Source organism: Amblyomma mixtum, chromosome 4 (genome assembly GCF_055824585.1).
Source record: "Amblyomma mixtum isolate Tamu chromosome 4, ASM5582458v1, whole genome shotgun sequence".
Classification (NCBI taxonomy): Eukaryota; Metazoa; Arthropoda; class Arachnida; order Ixodida; family Ixodidae; genus Amblyomma; species Amblyomma mixtum.
The window spans coordinates 103,095,136-103,115,479 of NC_143015.1; the positions used below are offsets into that span (position 1 = coordinate 103,095,136).

At 47.9% G+C, this 20,344-nt stretch overlaps 1 protein-coding gene across 1 annotated transcript; it reads left to right on the top strand.

Moving 5' to 3' along the window:
• Positions 1-17,958: 17,958 nt before the first annotated feature.
• Positions 17,959-19,921, top strand: LOC149347657 (uncharacterized). Its single transcript, XM_089541622.1, has 3 exons — positions 17,959-18,345; positions 18,416-18,506; positions 19,725-19,921. Exons 1-3 carry the CDS (start codon positions 17,989-17,991, stop codon positions 19,919-19,921), a joined length of 645 nt encoding a protein of 214 aa, XP_089397748.1. The 5' UTR covers positions 17,959-17,988.
• Positions 19,922-20,344: the final 423 nt, after the last annotated feature.

Below are 20,344 nucleotides of genomic sequence, written 5' to 3' on the forward strand. Positions count from 1 at the left end.
CGCGGGTTCGAAATCCAGTCCCGGAAATATTTACTTATTTATTGATTGTCCAAGGTCACCCTCAAGGTCAATCATCACACAAACGGGTGAGCGTGTTTGGGCTCGAGAAGTAGTGCTCTTGAACTAAAATCCCCAGAGAAGCAACCTACGAGTGCCTCCTAGGTGGCCCACGTAGTTGGAAGGTGTCGCCTAGTCATGTGACCTTGTGGCGTCGTAGCAACCTGCTGGTTATTGCAGGTGGCCGCGGCAGGTTGCCCGGGAAGAGCAACCCGGGTCGCACGCCCCACCGATGGGAGCACCTGCCATCGCAGGGCGGTGGCGCATCACTTAAATGCGGCACGACTGTGCCAGGAGGGGTATGAGGACTCCTATGCATCTATGAATGTAAAGTAGAGAACAACCAATTCTGCATATATGGTCATTAACCTATAAACGATACTGCGTCACACTCTTAAGGCGGAGCGTACGTGTCCCGTGTATTTTTTTTTCATTTCTCGCTGCTAATCGCAATCGGTTGGAATGCGCTTCTGTTGGCGTTCCGCCCATCTTTTAGTTGGTATATCTGCAGTTTTAACGCGACAGCGTCATAGGCCCTGTTGTCCAGAAAATCCGGCATCGACGTTGTCGGCGTTGTGAGCGAGAAATCATGATCGTGACTCTGGCAGGCGGTGCTAGAGAGCAATCCAGGAGTCAGGTGGGCCACCTAGGTCACGTGAATTTGTGACGTCATCCCAACCTGCCTACCGGATAGCGGGCAAACTGCCCATCCTGACAGGTGACAAATTAATGATTGATCGCTCGGGAAGAGCGACCTGTGCCGCACTAGGTCCGCCGCTGGGAGCACCTGCCATCACAGGGAGGGCAGTGACGCAACGCTTAACCGCTGCTCCACTGCGCCAAGAAGGGTATGAGGACTCCCAGGGATCTATGGATGTAAAGTAGAGAATGACCAACAGCATATATGGGAATTAACCCAGTACGCCATCGCATATATGTACTCTTAAAGCGGAGCTTAGGTGTCCCCGTAAATATTTTTATTGCACGTGCGTTTCAAAATTTTAAGGCGTAAATTCGCACCGTCATTGCTGTCCAGAGCCGAAGCGTTCACTACCAGTGGAATGCAGTGACCGTAGGGTCCCGTCTTTCTGCTCGTGTGACCGTTAATGAAGCACCATGCCAACATACTGTGTGCTTCGCTGCACAAGAGGATACAAAGGAAACAAGGAAAAAAGGCACTTCTTGGCTTCATGTGATCAGGAACTCCGTGTTGCGTGCATTGAATCGCGCTATTTCTCGACTAGGCTCTGATACTCAGGACGTCCTGAAAACGAAGTTCGAGAGGGGCAATGCTACTTTCGAACGTAATATGTAAAATTTGATTCAAGCTATGCATGAGTGCCCAGAGCTAGCTTTTCGAAAGCAGCGGTCTCACACATGCAGTATATTTTAAACCATTTTGTGCAAAAGACTAGACTAAATGTGTTGCTTTGCGTGTTAGAAGTAAGTCCACATTCCATAACAATTAAACGCTGCGCGTTCTGCCGCCACAAGTTCGGAATGATTGTCTACAAGCTTTAACTTCACACTTGCTTAGCTTTTGAGAACTAATAAGTCGCGCCGACGGCTAGATATCAATTCACGTACACATCGGTGCGTTAGACGAATGAATGTTTCCGAGAAGCCGCCCTGTATACCCACCACATCGCAGCTTTCGCCGTCGCCTCATTCCCTCAAACATCTTACCCTGAGCTTCTCTGCTTTCAATTATACACCTCGGTCACCTTCTCACTCCTGACAAGGCGGGTGAGGCCCTTATCTGAGTTGTTGGGAGCCTCGAGATCCTTGCCGAGCCAAGGATGGCCGCTGAGGTTACCCAACCTTTAAAGTTTCTGTACACAGACATTTCTGAAAAGTTTCTCCTTTATCAACTACGTAGTAAAAATAACTTTCAGCCCCTTAACACCACCGAAAGAACTCTGTGCTCGTCGTAGGCGGAGAGCGCAGCGTTCGAAAGTCTTTGGAAGTAGCTTTTTTTTTGCATGTACATATTTAACATTTTGGGGTAGCAATAATCGAGTGTTGGTAAGAGCGTCAAAGAACTGAAGGTTAAATGCAAGGAGTGTGAGGCGTCGGTGAATGTGAAGGAAACGTGGTTCAAAGGCCGAGGGCGTGGATTTTATGTGCAAATGTTGCGTGTTAAGTGCACGTTTGGACAGGGTTGACCAAGCGAGCACCAAACTATGGCGTTACATATCGATGCTCTAGAAAGAGAGCTGCAGGTAGAGAGGGCAGAGAAGCGAAAACTTCCAAGAACAGCTTGGTCAGTTGGAAGCGAAAATGGCGGACACCGCCATCGGAAGCCACATTGGTTTACATACCAGCGCCAGCCACGGGTATGGGGCTTGCACTGGCATCTCCATGACTGGCATGGACGACGATAAGAAACTAGGTCAGGCAGGTTCGTACAGGAAGAGCTACGCACAGATGGCAGCTAGGAAGTCTGGAGGCGGTGGAGAGAAGGCATAGAGTTTTACTATTACATAGAGGGAAAGCTGGCGGCGCTGCACTTCAGCCACCATGGACGCCCAAATCATCATGGGGCGGTGAGCTACTTGGTGCGGGACACAGTCGTATTCTTTCGGGAGCACGGACTGGCACTACTAAGATGTTTAATTCCGAAAACGCTGTTCGTGTGTGCGTAGACGACTTTGGCGCGAGCGCAGTGTGCAAAAGCCATAACAATGAAACCGCAACAGCACACGACGTCAATAAAAGGGTTTTATTTCCGAAATACCATTAAAGAACTTCTAAACATGTTTTTCCAACATTTATTTTAACATATTTCTTCTTAAAAGTGCGCCTGTTAAGCACAAAATATTTGTTTTTGTATGTTCAATACTTGGCCAATAGGAGAGCGAGTCAGCTCTTATTTTGGGCGAACTTTGCATTTGGATGCTTTTCTGCTCATTTGTTGCAACCATTAGACAGGATATTGAATGTTAGGACATTCTTGGCTATCAAACATCGTTTATTTTGCATTATTTTATGGCGAAAGTTGTAGTTCTGCAGTCGGTAGCTCACCGCCCCGTGATGCTTTGAGCGCCCATGGTGGCTGAAGTGGTCTCTAGGGGTCTCCACGCAAACTCCCATGGACGGGTCACCAGCTTTCTCTCTAGGTAATAGTAAGAAACTATGGAGAGAAGGGGAACGAGCTGAACCCAAGGAATCAGGTCACAGTCGCTGATAACAGGCAACAGAATCCGGAAGTTAGGAGGGAGGGAGATAGTACCCTAGTGCTTATCGCTGGTTATGCAAACATGTGGAGGAGCAAAATAGCTTTAATGGAGCGTGTAAAGGGTGATAGGCGGGTTGCAGTCAGGGTATCCTCAGCGAGGACAACGGACGTGGTAGTGTGAGAGACAAAAAGCGAACTTTCTGAGAATGTTTCAGGGCGCAGTTTGGTAGTGGTAGCGGGGAGGGGCGCAACAGCGTAAGAATATGTCGGTAATAGTGATAAGGCTATATCACTCAATGCGCGGCATTTTTTTTTTTTGTTACGCCGTAAAGCCCTCAGAAGGAAACACTCCTCGGATTGCACGAAGTCTGTCTTTCGAGAAGGTGCGCATTTGCGAACTATTGTCAGCTCTTTCCTTTTTGCTTTTTTTTTTCAAAACACCAGCTACCTGCATGGCCGTCAGCGATCTTCGAGCACCACTGTCACTGTGGTGAAAACAAAATGAAATAGGCCGAAACAAATCACCCCAACTGTTCAGCGCTAAAAAACTTTTATTCACCATCCGCAGACCAGGCGAGTCAAAATTAAAAGGAAGAGCTAAAATAACGAGTCACTTGCGGTTGTCTTGCCACCGACAGATGACTGCTCCCGGAGACAGCTGCGCAAATTTTGAGTACTTCCCTCGGCGAGGGAACCTTCACTTGGATCTGATGGAGTCATTCGCCACCTTTGGACGGCACCTGCACAGTGTGGAAGAGCAAGCAATTAGGTTCATACAACATCACAGACTTTAAAACACAGCTCTTCCCCAAACTAGAACCTGTCGGTAGGGCACCGTGCAGATGACTGGGAGGACAGCAATTAAAGCGCTTGCAAGTGAGTTTCTGTTGAAGCAAACGCCTGTGCAGTTGGCCTCGAGATCTCGTAGTTAGCGCGTTCACTGGGGCGTAGGCCATGGGTGGGTTACGTCGTGCGGCAAGAAATACCGAGTCGCGAAATGAAGCCAGAGCCACCGGTGGGCCGGCCACGACGCACAAAGATTAGACCCTCGCTGCCGCAGGGAACGTGTTAATCTGGACCTGAGGACTCGTACACTCCGTCATGCATGCAACGAATTCCATTCCGGTGCAAAGTCATTTGCCTGCTGGCGAACTGTGCGTCACCCGCAGAAGCGATAGCTGTAGTCTAGCTCTATTTTGACAAGCAGGCTAAAATACGATATAACCGCGCAACGTTCGCCGAGGCGTATACGTCAGCCACCACCTGTACTGGCCACGACTTTAAAATTGGTCAGAATTTTTTTGTTTTTGTCCTAAGCGCAAGGGACATGCCAAACCAAACGTAAGCAGTGGGGTGCCACGCACACAAGCGTATAGCTGCAGCGTATAAGACGGCGCGCTATCATATCAAACATTGTAACTGAAAGTTGGTAGGAGTTTAACGCATTCAAGCTGAGTAGACATGTGAAAGCAGGCGTTCATTCTTGAATTTGAAGGGACACCTGAGCTCCGCCTTAAGGGTATGACGTGATAGCTGCAGTGGGTTAATGTCCGTGAATGCAGAATTGGTCATTCTCGAATCAATATTTATAGACAGGGGGCTGTTTCTGGCTGGGGGCTGTTTCTATCACAGACACCGGTAGAGGTTTTGCGATACATGTTGGTCTTCCCGAGCAACCCATCGCGCAGCTGATGCGACGCTCATCTGAAGTTACGCGAGCTACTACCCGAGCAACTCTGGTATTGCCCTCGGGGCAACTCTCGTTGCTAGGCGACGGCAGAAGACCGAAAGCGAACGGTGACAAGATTCCTGGTCGGTGTTGGTGAGCGCACAAGTGCTCTCGCACTCGTATGATTGTCTCCCTAAATCTGTAAAAGTTAAGGCCCGTTTGCCCAAGTCGGACGCACTCACCTTCCGCTGGACTTTTCTCGGTCCCTTGGGCCCCTTGGACGGAGCTGTACTCGTCCCCGGCGTGCTCGAGTGCAAGTCCGGCCGAGATGTCGGGCTTTCTTCGGTGCCGTCGAACCAGCACCTTTTGCTTGGTGGGCGTTCCCCAGATCCTTCAAAGCTGAGCGGCTCGTGCCCGCGTTGGACTTCTGTTCCGAGGGTTTGCTGGTCTTCGACATGGAGGCTTCCATGTTGGCAGTCTGCTTCGCAAATCGGTCTTTTTGGGACCTAGTACAAGGCGGTGAATACAGGTCGCCCGCTCCTGTCGCCGCCTTCCGAGGGTTAGCCGCGTTTGCAGAAGGCTCGCTAGTCTTCATCGGCGGCTTGCTTTTTCCTACTGGTTCCGCTGTGGCCATCTTGCCCTTGCCGCCGTTTGTTTTCTTCATTCTGGTATGAAGCGTGAAGACCGTAGGCTCACCGGGGCGTAGCAGTGCACGAGGAGCTTTCGCTGCAAGGCTGCTGCTTTGACTGCGCGCTGCGCCCAGCGGCACGAGCTTTTGTGGGATGCGAGCAGCGCCGCCTAGTATCGTATGACCTTTTACGGTTTTGATCTAACCGTTTGATTAGGGTAGTTGAGTGGCTACGAATTTAAAGATGACGTTGCTGTTGTCCTCGAAAGGAAAATGGTACGTGCTTTATGTGGGCGACTCGCCATGATCCGTGTGGCGACTATCCCAATGGGCAAAAAAAAAAAATTGAAGCTGGGCACATTTTATTGTCTATTCTTTTTTTCAAGAAAAAGATGAAGCATTCAGAAAATTGCCTCTTTGCGCATGAGCGCAGTGGCTCGTTTTGCGGAGGCAGTGATAGGAGTCGTTCAAGGCGAGCAACTAGAGCTATTGTAAAGAAGGGAAAAAAAATTGTGCGGGACACCTAAGCTCGCCTTAAGCTTATGACGTGGTAACATTAATGGGTTAATACCCATGTATGTAAAATTGGTCATCCTCTACTCAACATTCACAGATCCCCGGGAGTTAACTTGAAACACTGGTCATCCAGGTCACGGCACCAGTTAACTTGAACACTGATCCTCCTGGTTACGGCACCAGTTAAGTTTCTTCGTAGAATGTCGTCGGAATGGCTGGTTCGTCTATGATCGTACGTGGTTAGCAGTTCGAAGGGCACTTTGCGCCTTCGTCCACTCGTCCAGCGACACGTTGCCGGTTGGGGCAGCCACTCCAAACTTCTTGATAGACAAAACTTATTTATTGAAGACGGGACCAAATACAAGAACTTAGAGAAAAAGGTGGTTTAAAAAAGGCTTTTTAAAAGAAGGGCTGTAGAAAAGCGGCCGAGACTGAGACTCGGCGCGCTCCCCTGCTCTTTGTTTGCAGCGGGTTTTAATACCTTCGATAATTGGGCGGAGCTTTATTAAATCTGCTCTCGCCCAACTTGAACCAATGCTACTGCAATAGCACTGTACATACAAGTGGGCGGGGCCCAGTGCTCGCCAGAGTCCGACTCGGCGAACCGCGTACTTTTCCTGGAACTTTCGCACTTTTCGAGGCGCCAGCAAAGCCGAACTCCACCCCTTAGCGCGACAGTCGGGTGGTTTCAGAAGGCGCCGACCTTACTGACACCCACCCCTTGAGAGCTAATCTCTTCTCAATGGGAAACGGTTGTCAGCCCCTTGGTCCTCGTTTCCCGCGACTTTGAACAGCGTCCGCAGCGCGCGACGCGCTGTCATCATTGTGAACTCCTCCCGACTTCAGACAGACACAGCAGGGTGTCGAACCGGAACTGAACCCGAACCCGAAACCGGAACCGAACCCGAATTTTCGCCCGGAACCGGAACCGAACCGAACCCATATTTTTTTCGCCATCTTGGAACTGAACCCGAACCGAAACCATTCAAAGGAACCGTTCCGAACCGGTTCGGGACCCGGTTCAGCCCCACTTTTTTTGCATCCCGGCATACGTCTTGTTTTCCGACAAAATGAGATGATCTATCGCATAGACTTACCCACCCGTAGCTGTCTGCGCTGGGAAGTGCGAAAATGGTACCCAGTATATGCGACAGCAAACTTACAGGAGGGTCTGGTGCCTGGGAAGAAGCCTAATGTACGCTTCTGTAATGTACTGCCGCCAATTCTAAACACTTGTACGTCAGGTTTATGTGAAATCTTGAGTTATTACTCCTCCCTTTTAAATATTTGCGTAGATATTTAATCCAAGTGTTAGGACTGCTCTAACTCAGTAAAGTACTATAGGCACGAAACTTTTTCTTGCGTGCTTTCTTCTTTCAAACGATGCGTTAGACGTTGGTGTACCGCGTGGTATTCGCCAACACATAATAAATAATTTACGCTTGAATTTCTTTTTGATTTTGTTTCGGTTTCACCAACATAACAATGGCTGTGACGTGTAGTGCAAATGAAGTCGCGTGAGGTGCTATAAACGGCAATATAACCGCTGATACGTCGTTCGTTGTAATTATAGGTCTTGAAGTCGGCTGATATAAGTGCTACAGTGAGTCAAAACTACGTATCAGCATTTGTATTAGTTTTCCCGTGCTTCACGTGACCTAATGTTGAACTCACGTCAAAGCCATCATTCGGTTGATGAAACCGACACAGCATGGGAGAAAAAATTATTTTCTAAATGATTTAGAGGCAGTATGCGAATACCACACAGTTATCCATGTATTTTAATATCTATGGCGTCATTTGAAAGGAGACTTCCAGGTAAAGTATGCGAAGTCCTTTTGGCCTAGCATTTGAAACGGGGACGTAATCTCCAATTAAAATTGCGACGGCCTTCAAACTTCTCCGCAGCGCACAACGCTAAGTGGGGGACGCATGATGACGTCATCGAACGTATCCGTACATTTTGAACGCATAAACGCCTTCTTTGAAGGAATAAAAAAACCAACGGAACCGAAGTCAAAGCCCACCGAAAGTTGTTTGGAAGCGTCCAACGAGGCACGGCAGGGCGTGGTTGACGGCAGCAGTAATTTAAAATCATATCTTCCATGACATCACACTGAACTTCCCCGCACTCCTTTTCTGCCTTGAGGAGAAGTGCAAAATGTAATCGTCGATTACGTCACTATTTTAAATGGTAGTGCAAAAAACTTAGTATCTTTACCTACAGCCTGTATAGGTTTGAATCCTTGAGTATCGCGAAATTCTCAAAAGGTGGCGCAGTTGCCCTTTAACTTGCACTGATATCGCGCAGCATACGGTGCCTTTTGCGTTTCGCCTCCATCGAAACATGGCCGCCGGGGACGAGTTCGAACCAGGGTACATCGAATAAGTAACCGAGCGCCCTAACCACTGAGCAACCGCAGTGGGTAGTGCAACATTCACTTTTGTAGGCGCTCATTGTCTTAGACAGCGAGTTCTAAATAAAACCCCTCACGATGAACCTGTAGGCCAATAAAGAAAATAAATGGCTCAGTGGCTGTGGAGCTCGGCTGCTGATTCCAAAAATACAAAAACCAGCGTGCTCTGTCACGCGTCGAAAATCCCCAGCTGGTCTGCGTTAATCTGGAGCCCTCCACTACACCGTCTGTCATATAGCCCCCATGTCTACTCGACACGTTAAACCTGAGATATTACTACTAGTATTACCAAAAGAAGGATGTATAAATTGGTGCAGCTTCTTTTTGTTTTTCTAGAATCCGCAGATTCTTGTTTGCGCGCGACGGAAATAAGCAACGAAAGGCGGGTTCTTGGCAACGGTGGAGATGTCCTAAACAGGAAAAAATTAAATACCGATTATACAAAAGGGCAATGCGAAAATACATGGGCTCGCTGGCATGCGATAGTGATTGCGCCCAAAAAGATGCTACTACGATGCAATGTAACTACGATGAAGTGATTTCGTTATGCCGATTCGCTGAAATTGTTCTGCTTCTAAGAAAAAATTTCTGCCAGTCGCCAGCGCGTGGCTCCATCCGCTGTTCTCGCACTGCTCGATCTTGAATTCTCTGTCTGGCGACTTATATCTACTGTTCGCAGTCATATTTCCCGTTCTTAGTGTCTGACACGACAGGCTTATGATTTTTAGTGTTTTTTTTTTCCTTACAATGCTTGGGCGATTGAATACGTTGAGCCTTCACAACAATCTGCCTCGGCTATATCGGGTACAGGTGGGTATTGGGGGGTGGTGAGATGGGTGAACGTTTTTGAAGGTGCATTTTTACCAGTGAATGCCCTGATGTGTCGTCCACCGGAGTGTGCATCAAGGATGGAGGCTGCACGCACGCAGCGCGGTTATTTTTGGGAAAGCAGGCTATACTGCTAACGCAGTAAAAAGAACAACTAAAAGAGTATGCATAGTCATACCTCTGACTCCGAGTGGGATTCGTACTAATGGCGGCGCAACAGAAAACTCTGTTTACAGATGCTTTTGGCTATTCGGCTATCGTGTAAGCTCCTTTTTATGGTTGTTGCATGGGATATTTGGAACCTCTCTGACCCTCCTCATGCCTTACTTAACCGCGTCGAATTCAGCGATCTCGTCATAAGGCCTTACGTCACCATAACTCCCTGCGTCCGCCCGCACGTGAAATTTCCAGACGGTGCATACGCCATGAAAGGGGAACCAGTCAGGAGGTTGAACATGCGTAGCATATCCCTCCTGTGTTAAAGTGCACTGTGTTTGAACAGAGACCTCGTGGAAGGCGGCGGTTCTGCGTCCTATGAACACGAAGAGTTCGCACGGAATTAAAGAGTTTTTCATCGCAGACATAAATGTTATAATGAAATGTATGATGTCAATGGGTTTTTTTCAGAGACTGCTTAAGTATGTTCTAAAAGAATACAGCATCATAACAAAAATATCATTTTATTGCTGAAATTGTTTCTCGTTGCTCGCACAGGTTTAAAGGCACTGACTACGGCACAAACGCCCCTTTGGCGCGAAGGTAGTACGTCCAAACATATAAGGTTCATGTCTGAAGGGTGAAAAGGGTTTTTGTGGCCGATTAAAACTAAGTCGAGCACACTTATTCCGAACCTGACGGTCCCGCAGGTTCCATTCGTTATATCTGATGTTCGTAGCAAGTGGATTCTTCTTTCAACAGCCAAAAATACTAAGGCCGCTAAAAGTGGCAATTACTTCTTACAAAGCTGCTTTATGCGTGCACACTTGTGCAAAGCAGAGCCTGCCGCGGCTCTTTCTAGGCTATCTAGGGCGGTCATTTAATCCTCGTCGAGACCTTGCTGCCAACTATCAAATTTAGGGACGGGGTATAACTAATCATGGATGAAGTGTGCATGGCAACTGGTGGCAGGTCGGCCACGTAAATGAGATTCCTGGCAGTAGGAAGTAGAGCACTGCACGGGCCTCAATCTGAGGCCCAAGCCCGGCCCGGGCCCGAGACCTGGAGCCCGATCCCGGCCCAGGCCCGCGGCTTCAAGCCCGGGCCCGGCCCAGGCCCGCTAAATTATCGCTCTAGCGAGCCCGGCCCGGCCCGTGAATCCCGGAGTTAACCCAGCCCGAGCCCGGCCCGGCCCGTTTCACAGTAACGCTTGAGGTATACTGCTCACTCTGAACAAGTAGACTGCTACTTGACCGATAAGGAACTGGCCGACAAAGGTTCTGAAACCACAGTTTGGCTTGCAGAAAGTTGGTTCTTTTTAACCGAGAAGGAAGTGATGAAGAGTAGTGCTCGCCAGGCCCGTCTAGGTGCGCAAAGATAAACCAGGAAGTTCCGAGAGCTAAATAAAAAGAGCTGCATACGCGCGCAATATACTACTTTGCATTCCTCCATGATTTTAATCAGTTATATTTTGCCGCCGGGAAGTATAAACATTAAAGCTGCCTAGCAAGCAGTGGGATGAGATTTGTTTAGTGAACGCGATCTTACAGGTTGAACTCATAGCCGAACTGGTTGCCTTTCAGCAGAAATGAAAAGCTAAAAGGCTTGAGTATATAACGGTGTGTGTTTTGTAGACTATAAGCGTCCTAAACTAATATGTTCTTCGCGAATGCATTTCTAACAGTTTATGGGTATGTTTTGGGATGACGGACGATCAATGGCCAATTAAAGCCGTTTGAATCTTACTCTTACCGGTGGAGCAGAAGATAAAGCGCGAACCACGTGATAACTTACAGGGCAAAACACTTGTCATGACAACCAGGCTGAAGAAGCGAGGAGGGATGGATGGGGTTATGAGATGAGATTTACAAACTCTCGCGAGCTTTTGTGGCTATTTCTTTTCAGAGACGTTCCGGTCAGCTGATCAAAAAGAAGACCAAACGCGCTTTAGTTTGTGCCTTTTCTCACATGAGAAAAATAAAGCTATAAAATAAAAGCTATGTTTTTGGGGCTTAAGGGTCCAAGGGTAGTCAGGCTGTGAGAGACACCGAAGCAGAGGGCTCCGGATCATTTGGACCACATGGGTTTCTTCAACGAGCAATCATACTATAAAGTACATGGCTGTCATGCCTGCCGCCTAAACAGAAATGCGGCCGCCGAGGCTAGGAGCAAACCCGTGTTCCCCGGCTCAGTAATCAAGCGCCTTGACCACTGAGCCGCTGCGGCGTAGAAATAAGGAAATAAATAAGTCAATTAATAAAGTATAGTATTTTTCTCAGCGCGTAATATAACCCATAGCTCATCCGTGTCGCTGCTCCAATGCCGCAGTTTTGTACTTCCCTCTGCAATAGTGAATGAATAGTCGGACACCAGCCGCTTCTGTACGGACTCAAGCCCGACTAGGGTCCGCAGCTTTAAGCCCGAGCCCGGCCCGCGCCCGGAACTTCAGGCCCGGGCCCGGCCCAGGCCCGGCAAAACAGATCATGTCCCGGCCCGCGGGCCGGGCCGGGCCCGGGCTTTCGGGCCGGCCCGAGCCCGTGCAGTGCACTAGTACTAGGAAGAGCTCGCACTTGGTGTTCAACGTCTCCGTCAGAGCAGGCGCTTCTGCGATTTTGTGGTCCGCAGGAACGTAGTTATCCGAGGAAACATCCGGTCGGCTATGGATCAATGAAGCGTTGCCAGAAATCTACAATCATCTGGTCACACGTGTTTTCGAGCTTCTTCTGTCGTTACTGGGCTGATGCAGCGACGAAGTAGGGCAGCGCTTGTGGCGCAGAATGCATCCGTTGCACTGTCAGCTATATGACAATGCCTGCTTATTGCAGCGGCGCCAAAGATTGAGACGACTGGGCAGGCTATGCATACCACGTGACTGGGGTGGCCAGCAAGGATCTCAAAAATTATCTAATCGCTGTTTCTAGTTGATCCGCGAGATTGGCCAGTAGCTTCGCTTATGACGATGCCCCTGTCTGACGCGCACCGCGCTTCTTCTACTCAGGATGCTTTGCCGAGCCGGCGAACGCGTAGGCAATGATTGCCCTCGTTGGCCATCGACGCGGGTTTGGCCGGCGGTTACTTACTATTTCAATAGAGAATTATAGCATACCGTTACCGTGTTTACATGAGCATTTACAGTGTTACCAGACGCCGGACTTTCCAGTTAGCGCTGCGCACAGCAGTGCCGCCTTTTAATTCCATTTCTGGGTTGGCATGTTCTTTCCGGGGCGGTGTAATGAAGGTTGAGAGGCGCTATTTCATCTGCGTGCTTAGCGGAAGGACGACCTCTACAACCTCGGGGTAGTTCACCACGCCACCTCGTTCGCTATAACCGAGTGGTGTGGCCAGAGTTGTTCGCTGTATCTGTGACGCATTTCCGTTGCCCTTATGCATATTTTCACGGTAGCACCACACCCGCTCGAAATAAGCGAGCGTTCGTTATATCTGTGGCCATTAAAGTGGGCTCCACTGTGCATCCGCTGACTTTGCTTTAATACACTAGTATCAAGAAAGTTTAGGTAAGGCTGTATATGTATGGGTAGAGGAAGTAATGACCGATCGCAACATTTGTCATCTGCCTTGGGGAGAGGCTGTACAGATAAGTAAAAGCCATGAGTGAGAAAACAGAATGAATCAGCACTCGCGAGCGTGTCCAGAAAAGACAGGCAAGCACTTACTCATCTAATAAGCATAGCTACCAAGAAGGGGTTGTTTGTAGCTTTGGAAATAAATGCCTGAAACAAGTTGGTGGACAAATGGTGCACGCCAGATTAACCCCTCTGTATCACTCTATCAAGGGCGCAAAAAATTCTGTGGACGCAAAGGTTGCCTTTGATAGCGCCCCAGGAGGAGTCCCAAACGTTCTATCACGAACAAATTTCTTACTTTACTATAGTGAGAAGCCACGATTAGCTGAGTTTTTGAATATACTGAGCTATAGGGGCTCAGGATATATAACGTGAGTCAAAAAGGCGATGTCGAATAGGTGATTTAAATAAAATATGTTTGGTAAGTTCTTTATGTTAGGGAGAGCCAGTGCTCCCATGAGGCTCTCGTTGGGTGGGGGATGGGCGGTGGAGGGATTCTCGAACATTTTCTTACCATGTAGTAAAGGGCGAGAGACTGGCAAGTCGGTTTCGGTGTGACGGAAAGGTATCTGTCTGTATGTATACGTGCGGATACATTATAGTTTCATTTCTCAGTAGTGCGCGGGAACGTAGAGGGTGCGTGCGGCGGTAATTTTGGGGCCCCGTAAGTACACTGCGTACTTACGGGGCCGCAAGTACACTGCATACGAGACCTATTACTCGCGCCACGGGGTCTCCCAAACTGCTCAAGCAGGAGGGTTTTGTAGATGCAAAATGTATCGCCTTTTCGTCCTACACCTCATAAGGTGGATTATAGCGTATATACACAGCCGATAATCATTTATTTCGAGTTCATTTTATTTTGCGGCGCTTACCGTAAATTCGTCTTTTTTCTGCTGACAATAAATAAAATGCGTAAAGTGAGAACATCTCGCATTAAACAATTTTTTCGTGCTCAAGTAACGCAGTAAATACGACAAAAGGAAGAAAGGAGATGACACGAGCGATGACGAACAACTGGTAATTTTGTTCTGGAAAAAGTATATAAAGGCGCAGGGCACAGGAAACAACCCCCCCCCCTCCCTCAAAAAAAAAGAACAAAGGTTGAAACTTAAAAGCCATACTGCGCATGCACATCACAGTCGAGTCGTGACGTCTTTTTCGACGAAATTCGAAGAGTATCTTCGATAGTAGACGGCACTCCCCTCTCTCCTGGGACTCACACAATGCCAAAAAAGCCTGACCCCTCAACTACCAAACTGATAGATGGTGTAGCAACACGCTCATATGCTTCCCCACTTATAAAGACAAGTCTTCTTTTTAATCACTCTGATCGAATTTTTAGGAAGATGGTGGAGGCCTTTATGATCAGGAAGGATGCAGATGTTTCACTTGCCACATACCCCTAAAAAGACACGGACACACAGGGAGACACGCAGGACGGGCGCTAGCGCCCGTCCTGTGTCTCTCTTGTGTCCGTGTCTTTTTAGCGATATATTGTTACGGGACGGCGGGCCCGCGCAGAGAAAGGCACAGAGACTCAGACACAGGAGACTCAGAAATAACCGGCGCGGCGATTCTCTTTCGTTCTCTACCTCACGCGCTAGCGCCGCGCGCTCTCTCCTCGCGCTCGCCCCGCGCCTCTTCTTTATTTGTATACCGCAGCGCGCTCTTGGTTGCGAAGGTCGTATGCCGTTACAATATGTGGCAAGTGAACCATCACCAACTCGCCCAAGCTTCTACTCTGACTATACTGATGCAGATGAGCGTGTTGCTTCACCATACATCAATTTCGTAGATAAGGAGCCACGCTTTCGTGGCAACTGTATAAGGTCAAGGAGATAGGGGAGTGCCGTCTACTATGGAATATAGTCTTCGAATTTCATTGAAAAAGATGTCATGACTCGACTACGATGTGCATGCGCAGTATGTTTTTTAGTTTTAATTTTGCTTTTCTGTTTTCTGGATTGTTCACTGTGTCCTGCGCCTTCATATACTTTTCCGAGAATGTAATAACCAGTTGTTAGTCCGCGTCTGTGTCGTCTCCAGACTTCCGTTTCTCTTGTTTCCTGCGCTGCTTAAGAAACCGTTACCAACTAGCCCGCTTTTATGTTCTCGTAAACAAAAACTTTGCATTTTTTATTTTGTATACGATATGCAAGAAAAAAGAAAACGCATATCACTGAAACCGAGGACATCATCATCATGTGTGTTCTAATTTTTTTTTGTCCTGAACCCGTTTGAACCGGTTCGAGACGGTCCGAACCGGTTCGAACCGGAACGGAATGGCCCTCTGGAGCCGAACCCGGAACTGAACCCGAAAGGCGTGAACCCGAACCCGAAGCGAACCCGAAAAAATACCGGTTCGACACCCTGAGACACAGTAAGGGGGGAATTAGCTACTGGCGCCGTAGGCTTCTACCTTAACACTGGGCGTCCTCATATCAGGGCGTTCTGGGTTGCCCTTCGCGAGAAACCTGTCGTGATCAATCGTTACTTTCAGTTCAGTTGAGTTCAGTGCATCTATTTCAGTCATGTACAATGGCTGAGGAGAAAGGAAAAAAAGCCGCGCACGCGGCTTGACAAAGCTCCCATCTCCCGTAGCGGCTTGGCACGGCGATGACAGACAGCAGTAAAACAATAACAAGAGAATGCATGAAATAACAAATATGTACAATATCTTCATAACAGATCACCAGAATAGTCTCGGTACTGTTACACACACCCAAATGATAGTTAATCACAGCACATGGACACTGTTTATTTTACAGTTGGATATGATTCATTCTTTTGTAAGAACATATTTCTGACAGCTTTATATGAAACGGAAAGAACGGATTGATTAGTGAAAGCGTTACTATAGTCATGTCTGGTTAATGACTAACTAGTCATGCCTGGTTAATGACTGGCTAGTCATGACTAACCAGCGATGACAAACCAGTCATGATTGGTTAATGCTGAACTACTCATGTCTTGTTAATGACTGGCTAGTCATGACTAACCAGTCATTAACCAGACATAACTAGTCATGACTAGTTAATGACTAACTAGTCATGATTGCTTAATGATTAACCAGTCATGACTAATCAGTCATTAGTCATGACTAACCAGTCTTGACTAACCATGACTAATGGCTAACCAGTCATGAATGCTTAATGACTAATTTGGTCATGACTAACCAGTCATGACTAATTGGGTCATGACCCATGACTTACTGGTCATGATTGGTTATTGACGAACTAGTCCTGACAGCCGCCGCGGTGGCTCAGTGGCTATGGTGCTCGGCTGCTGGCCCGAAAGACGCGGGTTCGATCCCGGCCGCGGCGGCTGAATTTCTTTGGAGGAGAAATTCGAGGCCCGTGTACTGTGCGATGTCAGTTCACGTTAAAGAACGCCAGGTGGTCGAAATTTCCGGAGCCCTCCACTACGGCGTCTCTCATAGCCTTAGTCGCTTTGGGACGTTAAACCCCATAAACCATAAACCGAACTAGTCATGACTAGTTAATTGATTTCTGATTAATGACTAGCTAGTCATGACCAACTAGTCATGATTGGTTAATGACAAACTAGTCATGTCTGGCTGATGACTAGCTAGTCATAACCAACCTTACTAGAACTTGGTTCTAGTAACGTTGGTCATGACAAAACAGTCATGACTAACCAGTCATAACTAGTCATGACTGATTAATGACTAACTAGTCGACTGCTTAATGATAATCGATCATGACTACTGTGTCATTAGTCATGGCTAACCAGTCATGACTAACCATGACTAACGACTAACCAGTCATGACTAGTAATGACTGGTTAAAGAATAACTGGTCATGACTAACCAATCATGACTAACTAGTCATGAGTGATTAATGTCTAAACAGACATGACTGGTTTGTTGGTCATTAACCAATCATGACTAACTAGTCATGAGTTGTTAATGATTAGTTCAAATGCCAAATGATGGTTGGTTTGGTTGGTTCATGGGGTTTAACGTCCCAAAGCGACTAAGGCTATGAGAGACGCCGTAGTGCAGGGCTCCGGAAATTTCGACCACCTGGGGTTCTTTAACGTGCACTGACATCGCACAGTACACGGGCCTCCAGAATTTGTCCTCTCAGGAAATTCAACCGCCGCGGCCGGGATCGAACCCGCGTCTTTCGGGTCAGCAGCCGAGCACCATAACCACTGAGCCACTGCGGCGGAAATGCCAAATGAGTAGTTAGTGACTTCAAATGCCAAAGGCCCTGGTTCGATTCTCAGCCTCGACAGTTTTTATTCAAGTAGTGACGCCGAAACGCGGACACACCTGCCGACACGGCTGCTAACGACGGTATGAGGCATTAAAGGCTTTCGCCTTAAAATTAACTGAGAAGCAGACGACACAAGACGGCTGTCGCGAGCGCTCTTTAATATGGGCGCAGCAGGGCCAGCGAGCCGCACCCAGCGGCGACGAGGGAGCAAGACTCGATCGCAGCGCCACTAGTTCGCGCGACTGCCACTTGGGACAGCTCTCCGGGCAGAGCTGTGAGCTGTGAGTTTGTTCTAGTAACGTTGACTCGAACCGCACCTTACAGGAAGGGAGGAAGTGGGAGTGAAAGAAGAAAGAGGAAAAGGGGCCGTAGTGAAGAAAATGAAAATTGTATTTGAGGAAATGTAATTACGCAGTAACTGTCTCACATATCTCGGTGGACACCCGTCAGAAGCGTGACGACGCTGCTGACAGCCTTCTGTCGACAATGATGAGGCATTAAAGGCTTTTGCCTTAAAAAAAAAAAACGAGCATGGTGGCAACTGCCATCGCCTCGTTTCAAAGGGGGCGTTCTTATCTTTTATTCATCCATCCAGTGTGGAGCACCATTCAGCCCTCTAGCGGAAATTTCAGTATGTCTCTCTTTTAGCGAGGTGGCGCGCATAGCGCGCATAGTTTTTTCTCCTGTTACCTGTAAAGCTAGTAAAGCGTCATGACACGCAAGCGCTGGCCTCACCCACCTCACTGCGTCGTTAAGTTTTGCCCGAATAAATCGAAGCGCAACGGATCCAAGTTCCACATCTTTCCCAGTGAAGGTCCTCAACGTAAGGCGTGGATTGAATTTGTGCGGGCTACTCGGCATAGCGAATGGACGCCCGCTAAGGACAGTAGAATCTGCTCGCGCCACTTCGCTCAAGACTGCTATGTCCAGAACCCAGCACTTATGGCAGAATTCGGGTTGTCGACGAGATGCTTGCGGCTTGTGCGTGGTGCTGTGCCAACGGTTTACCCTGGCACTACCGCTACCGCTGATGGTAGTTCAACAGCGGCGAAGCAGCCGATTCAAGAGGTGCGCATATTTTTGCTTCACGCGCTTGGGCACAACGCGGTGTACTGAGTGTTTGTGAATATTTACGCAGGATTCCAGCATTGCCCATGTAGTGTGTGTTCCTGATTTATCCGCCTACCACGCTGGCATTGCATCCGAACCAGCGCCGCCAGCGCGTCTAGGTATGTACTACGTGTCTTCTTTACCAGCATACGCGCGCGCACTTCGACGAACAGTTCATTTGGACTGTGTGTCGTGACGTCACAACGTTGACCTAAAGCGCTCTTGGCTGTGTTTCGAGGTTTAACTGGTTTGTTTGGAGAACGGGGCGCACAAGGCCAGTAAACGTCACCCGTGAACGTCATGGAAATGCAGTAAATAGAAAAAAGTATGAGAACTGAAGCTACCTAACTAACAAAGTTAAATCTCATGCTGAGACCAGGCAGTGTAAAATTTGTAATATATATTTGGCAACAGACTCGCAGGTACGGCAGCCGTTGAAGGGATTTAGTGTCGTAAACACCTTTCTGGACAACTTGTAAAACCCGTGGTGCTGGCTATCCAGTATGGGCAATCCGGTATAGGTATTTACCCGCCTACTGCGCTGGCATTACATCTGAACCTGCGGTAGTAAATACAAAATGCAGCAAATAGAAAAAGTATGAGAACTGAAGCTAACTAACTGAAGAAGTAAAAACTGCCTGCTGAAACCAGGAAGTGGAAAATTTGAAACATATTGGGCAACAGATTCGCAGGTACGGCAGCCGTTGAAGGGATTTAGTGTCGTAAAAATCTTTCTCGGCAACTTGAGAAATCCGTGATGCTGTCTATCCAGTGTGGGGCCAAAGTTGTATTGTTTCCAGGCGCCCTGGAGAAGGTGGGAGTCAGGGCAAGCAAGTATTGATAGCAACTGTCATAAAGAGCATGCGTATTCATGCTATTTCAGCAGGCAGTAAAGCATATTTGAGGTCTTTCTAGTACTTGTAACAGAATAGACAAAACACGAGCGCATATTTCAACTGCGAAGCTGCAATTTTCCTCTGTGCTTTGAAACTCTCATAATTTTTTTCGATATTGGACATCTCCAAGCATACAGCCGGAAGTTCAAAATTCAGCAAGAACTGCTTAAAATGTTTTGGGACCAAAATCGTAATGTACTAAACTTTCGAGAAAAATTGGTGACAATTTTTTCGAGTTTACAGGGCAGTTATGATCACTCCGTTAGTGACGTCAGTGTGTACTTGCACTGAATTAGGCGGCACAGAGCCCTGTTAGGTCAAGATGTTTCTTATATAAAAGGCGTTCCAAGCCTGATTAAATGACGAGATATCAGTTTCATTACCTGCCGGGTGTAATGTCGCAGATGATGAGTTGCTTTGTTCTTGTTCATTTCTTTCCAGGTTTTCTCACCTTGCCTGCTGTTGCGGCTGCTAAGGCCTCAGCTGGGAGCCAGGCACTAATCATGACCCGCAAGTCGGATGCCGAAACTCAGTGCAGGACACAGGTTGCAATAAAGCGCACACAAGCTGCCCTCAATCCAAAAGTCAGGACAGTGTGTACGCAGACAGACCTGAAAGTTGAGGAAATTGGGATGTAACAGTGCATTTTTGTGCTGAATCAACTTATCTGTTTCGTTAGTTGGTTTATTGGTTTGGTTTACTGGGGTTTAACATCCCAAAGCTGCACTCTGCTGGTGATCCGAAAGACGCAGGTTTGATCCCGGCCGCGGCGGTCGCATTCCTATTGAGGTGAAATTCTAGAGGCTTGTCTTCAGTGCATTGTCAGTGCAGGTTACAAAACCCCAGGTGGTCTAAATTTCCGGAGCCCTTCGTACCACGTAGCCTCAGTCGCTTTGGGACGTTAAACCCCCATAAACCAAACCTAGCCAATCTGCTAACAATTTAGTGATGTAATGAATTGCTCTGTGGCAATAATTTTGCATCAAAAGTAGTTAACTACTTGTGATATTACTTTCATTAAAATGCCCTACAACTCTTTGTGGTGGCCAAGCTTTGATCTC

Bases quoted from the DNA above. Each gene is read 5' to 3' on its own strand.
- LOC149347657 (XM_089541622.1), top strand. From the start codon at position 17,989: ATGACACGCAAGCGCTGGCCTCACCCACCTCACTGCGTCGTTAAGTTT. The intron at 18,346-18,415 runs GTGCGCATATTT...ATATTTACGCAG, and splicing joins CGAAGCAGCCGATTCAAGAG to GATTCCAGCATTGCCCATGT. The intron at 18,507-19,724 runs GTATGTACTACG...ATTTCTTTCCAG, and splicing joins AGCGCCGCCAGCGCGTCTAG to GTTTTCTCACCTTGCCTGCT.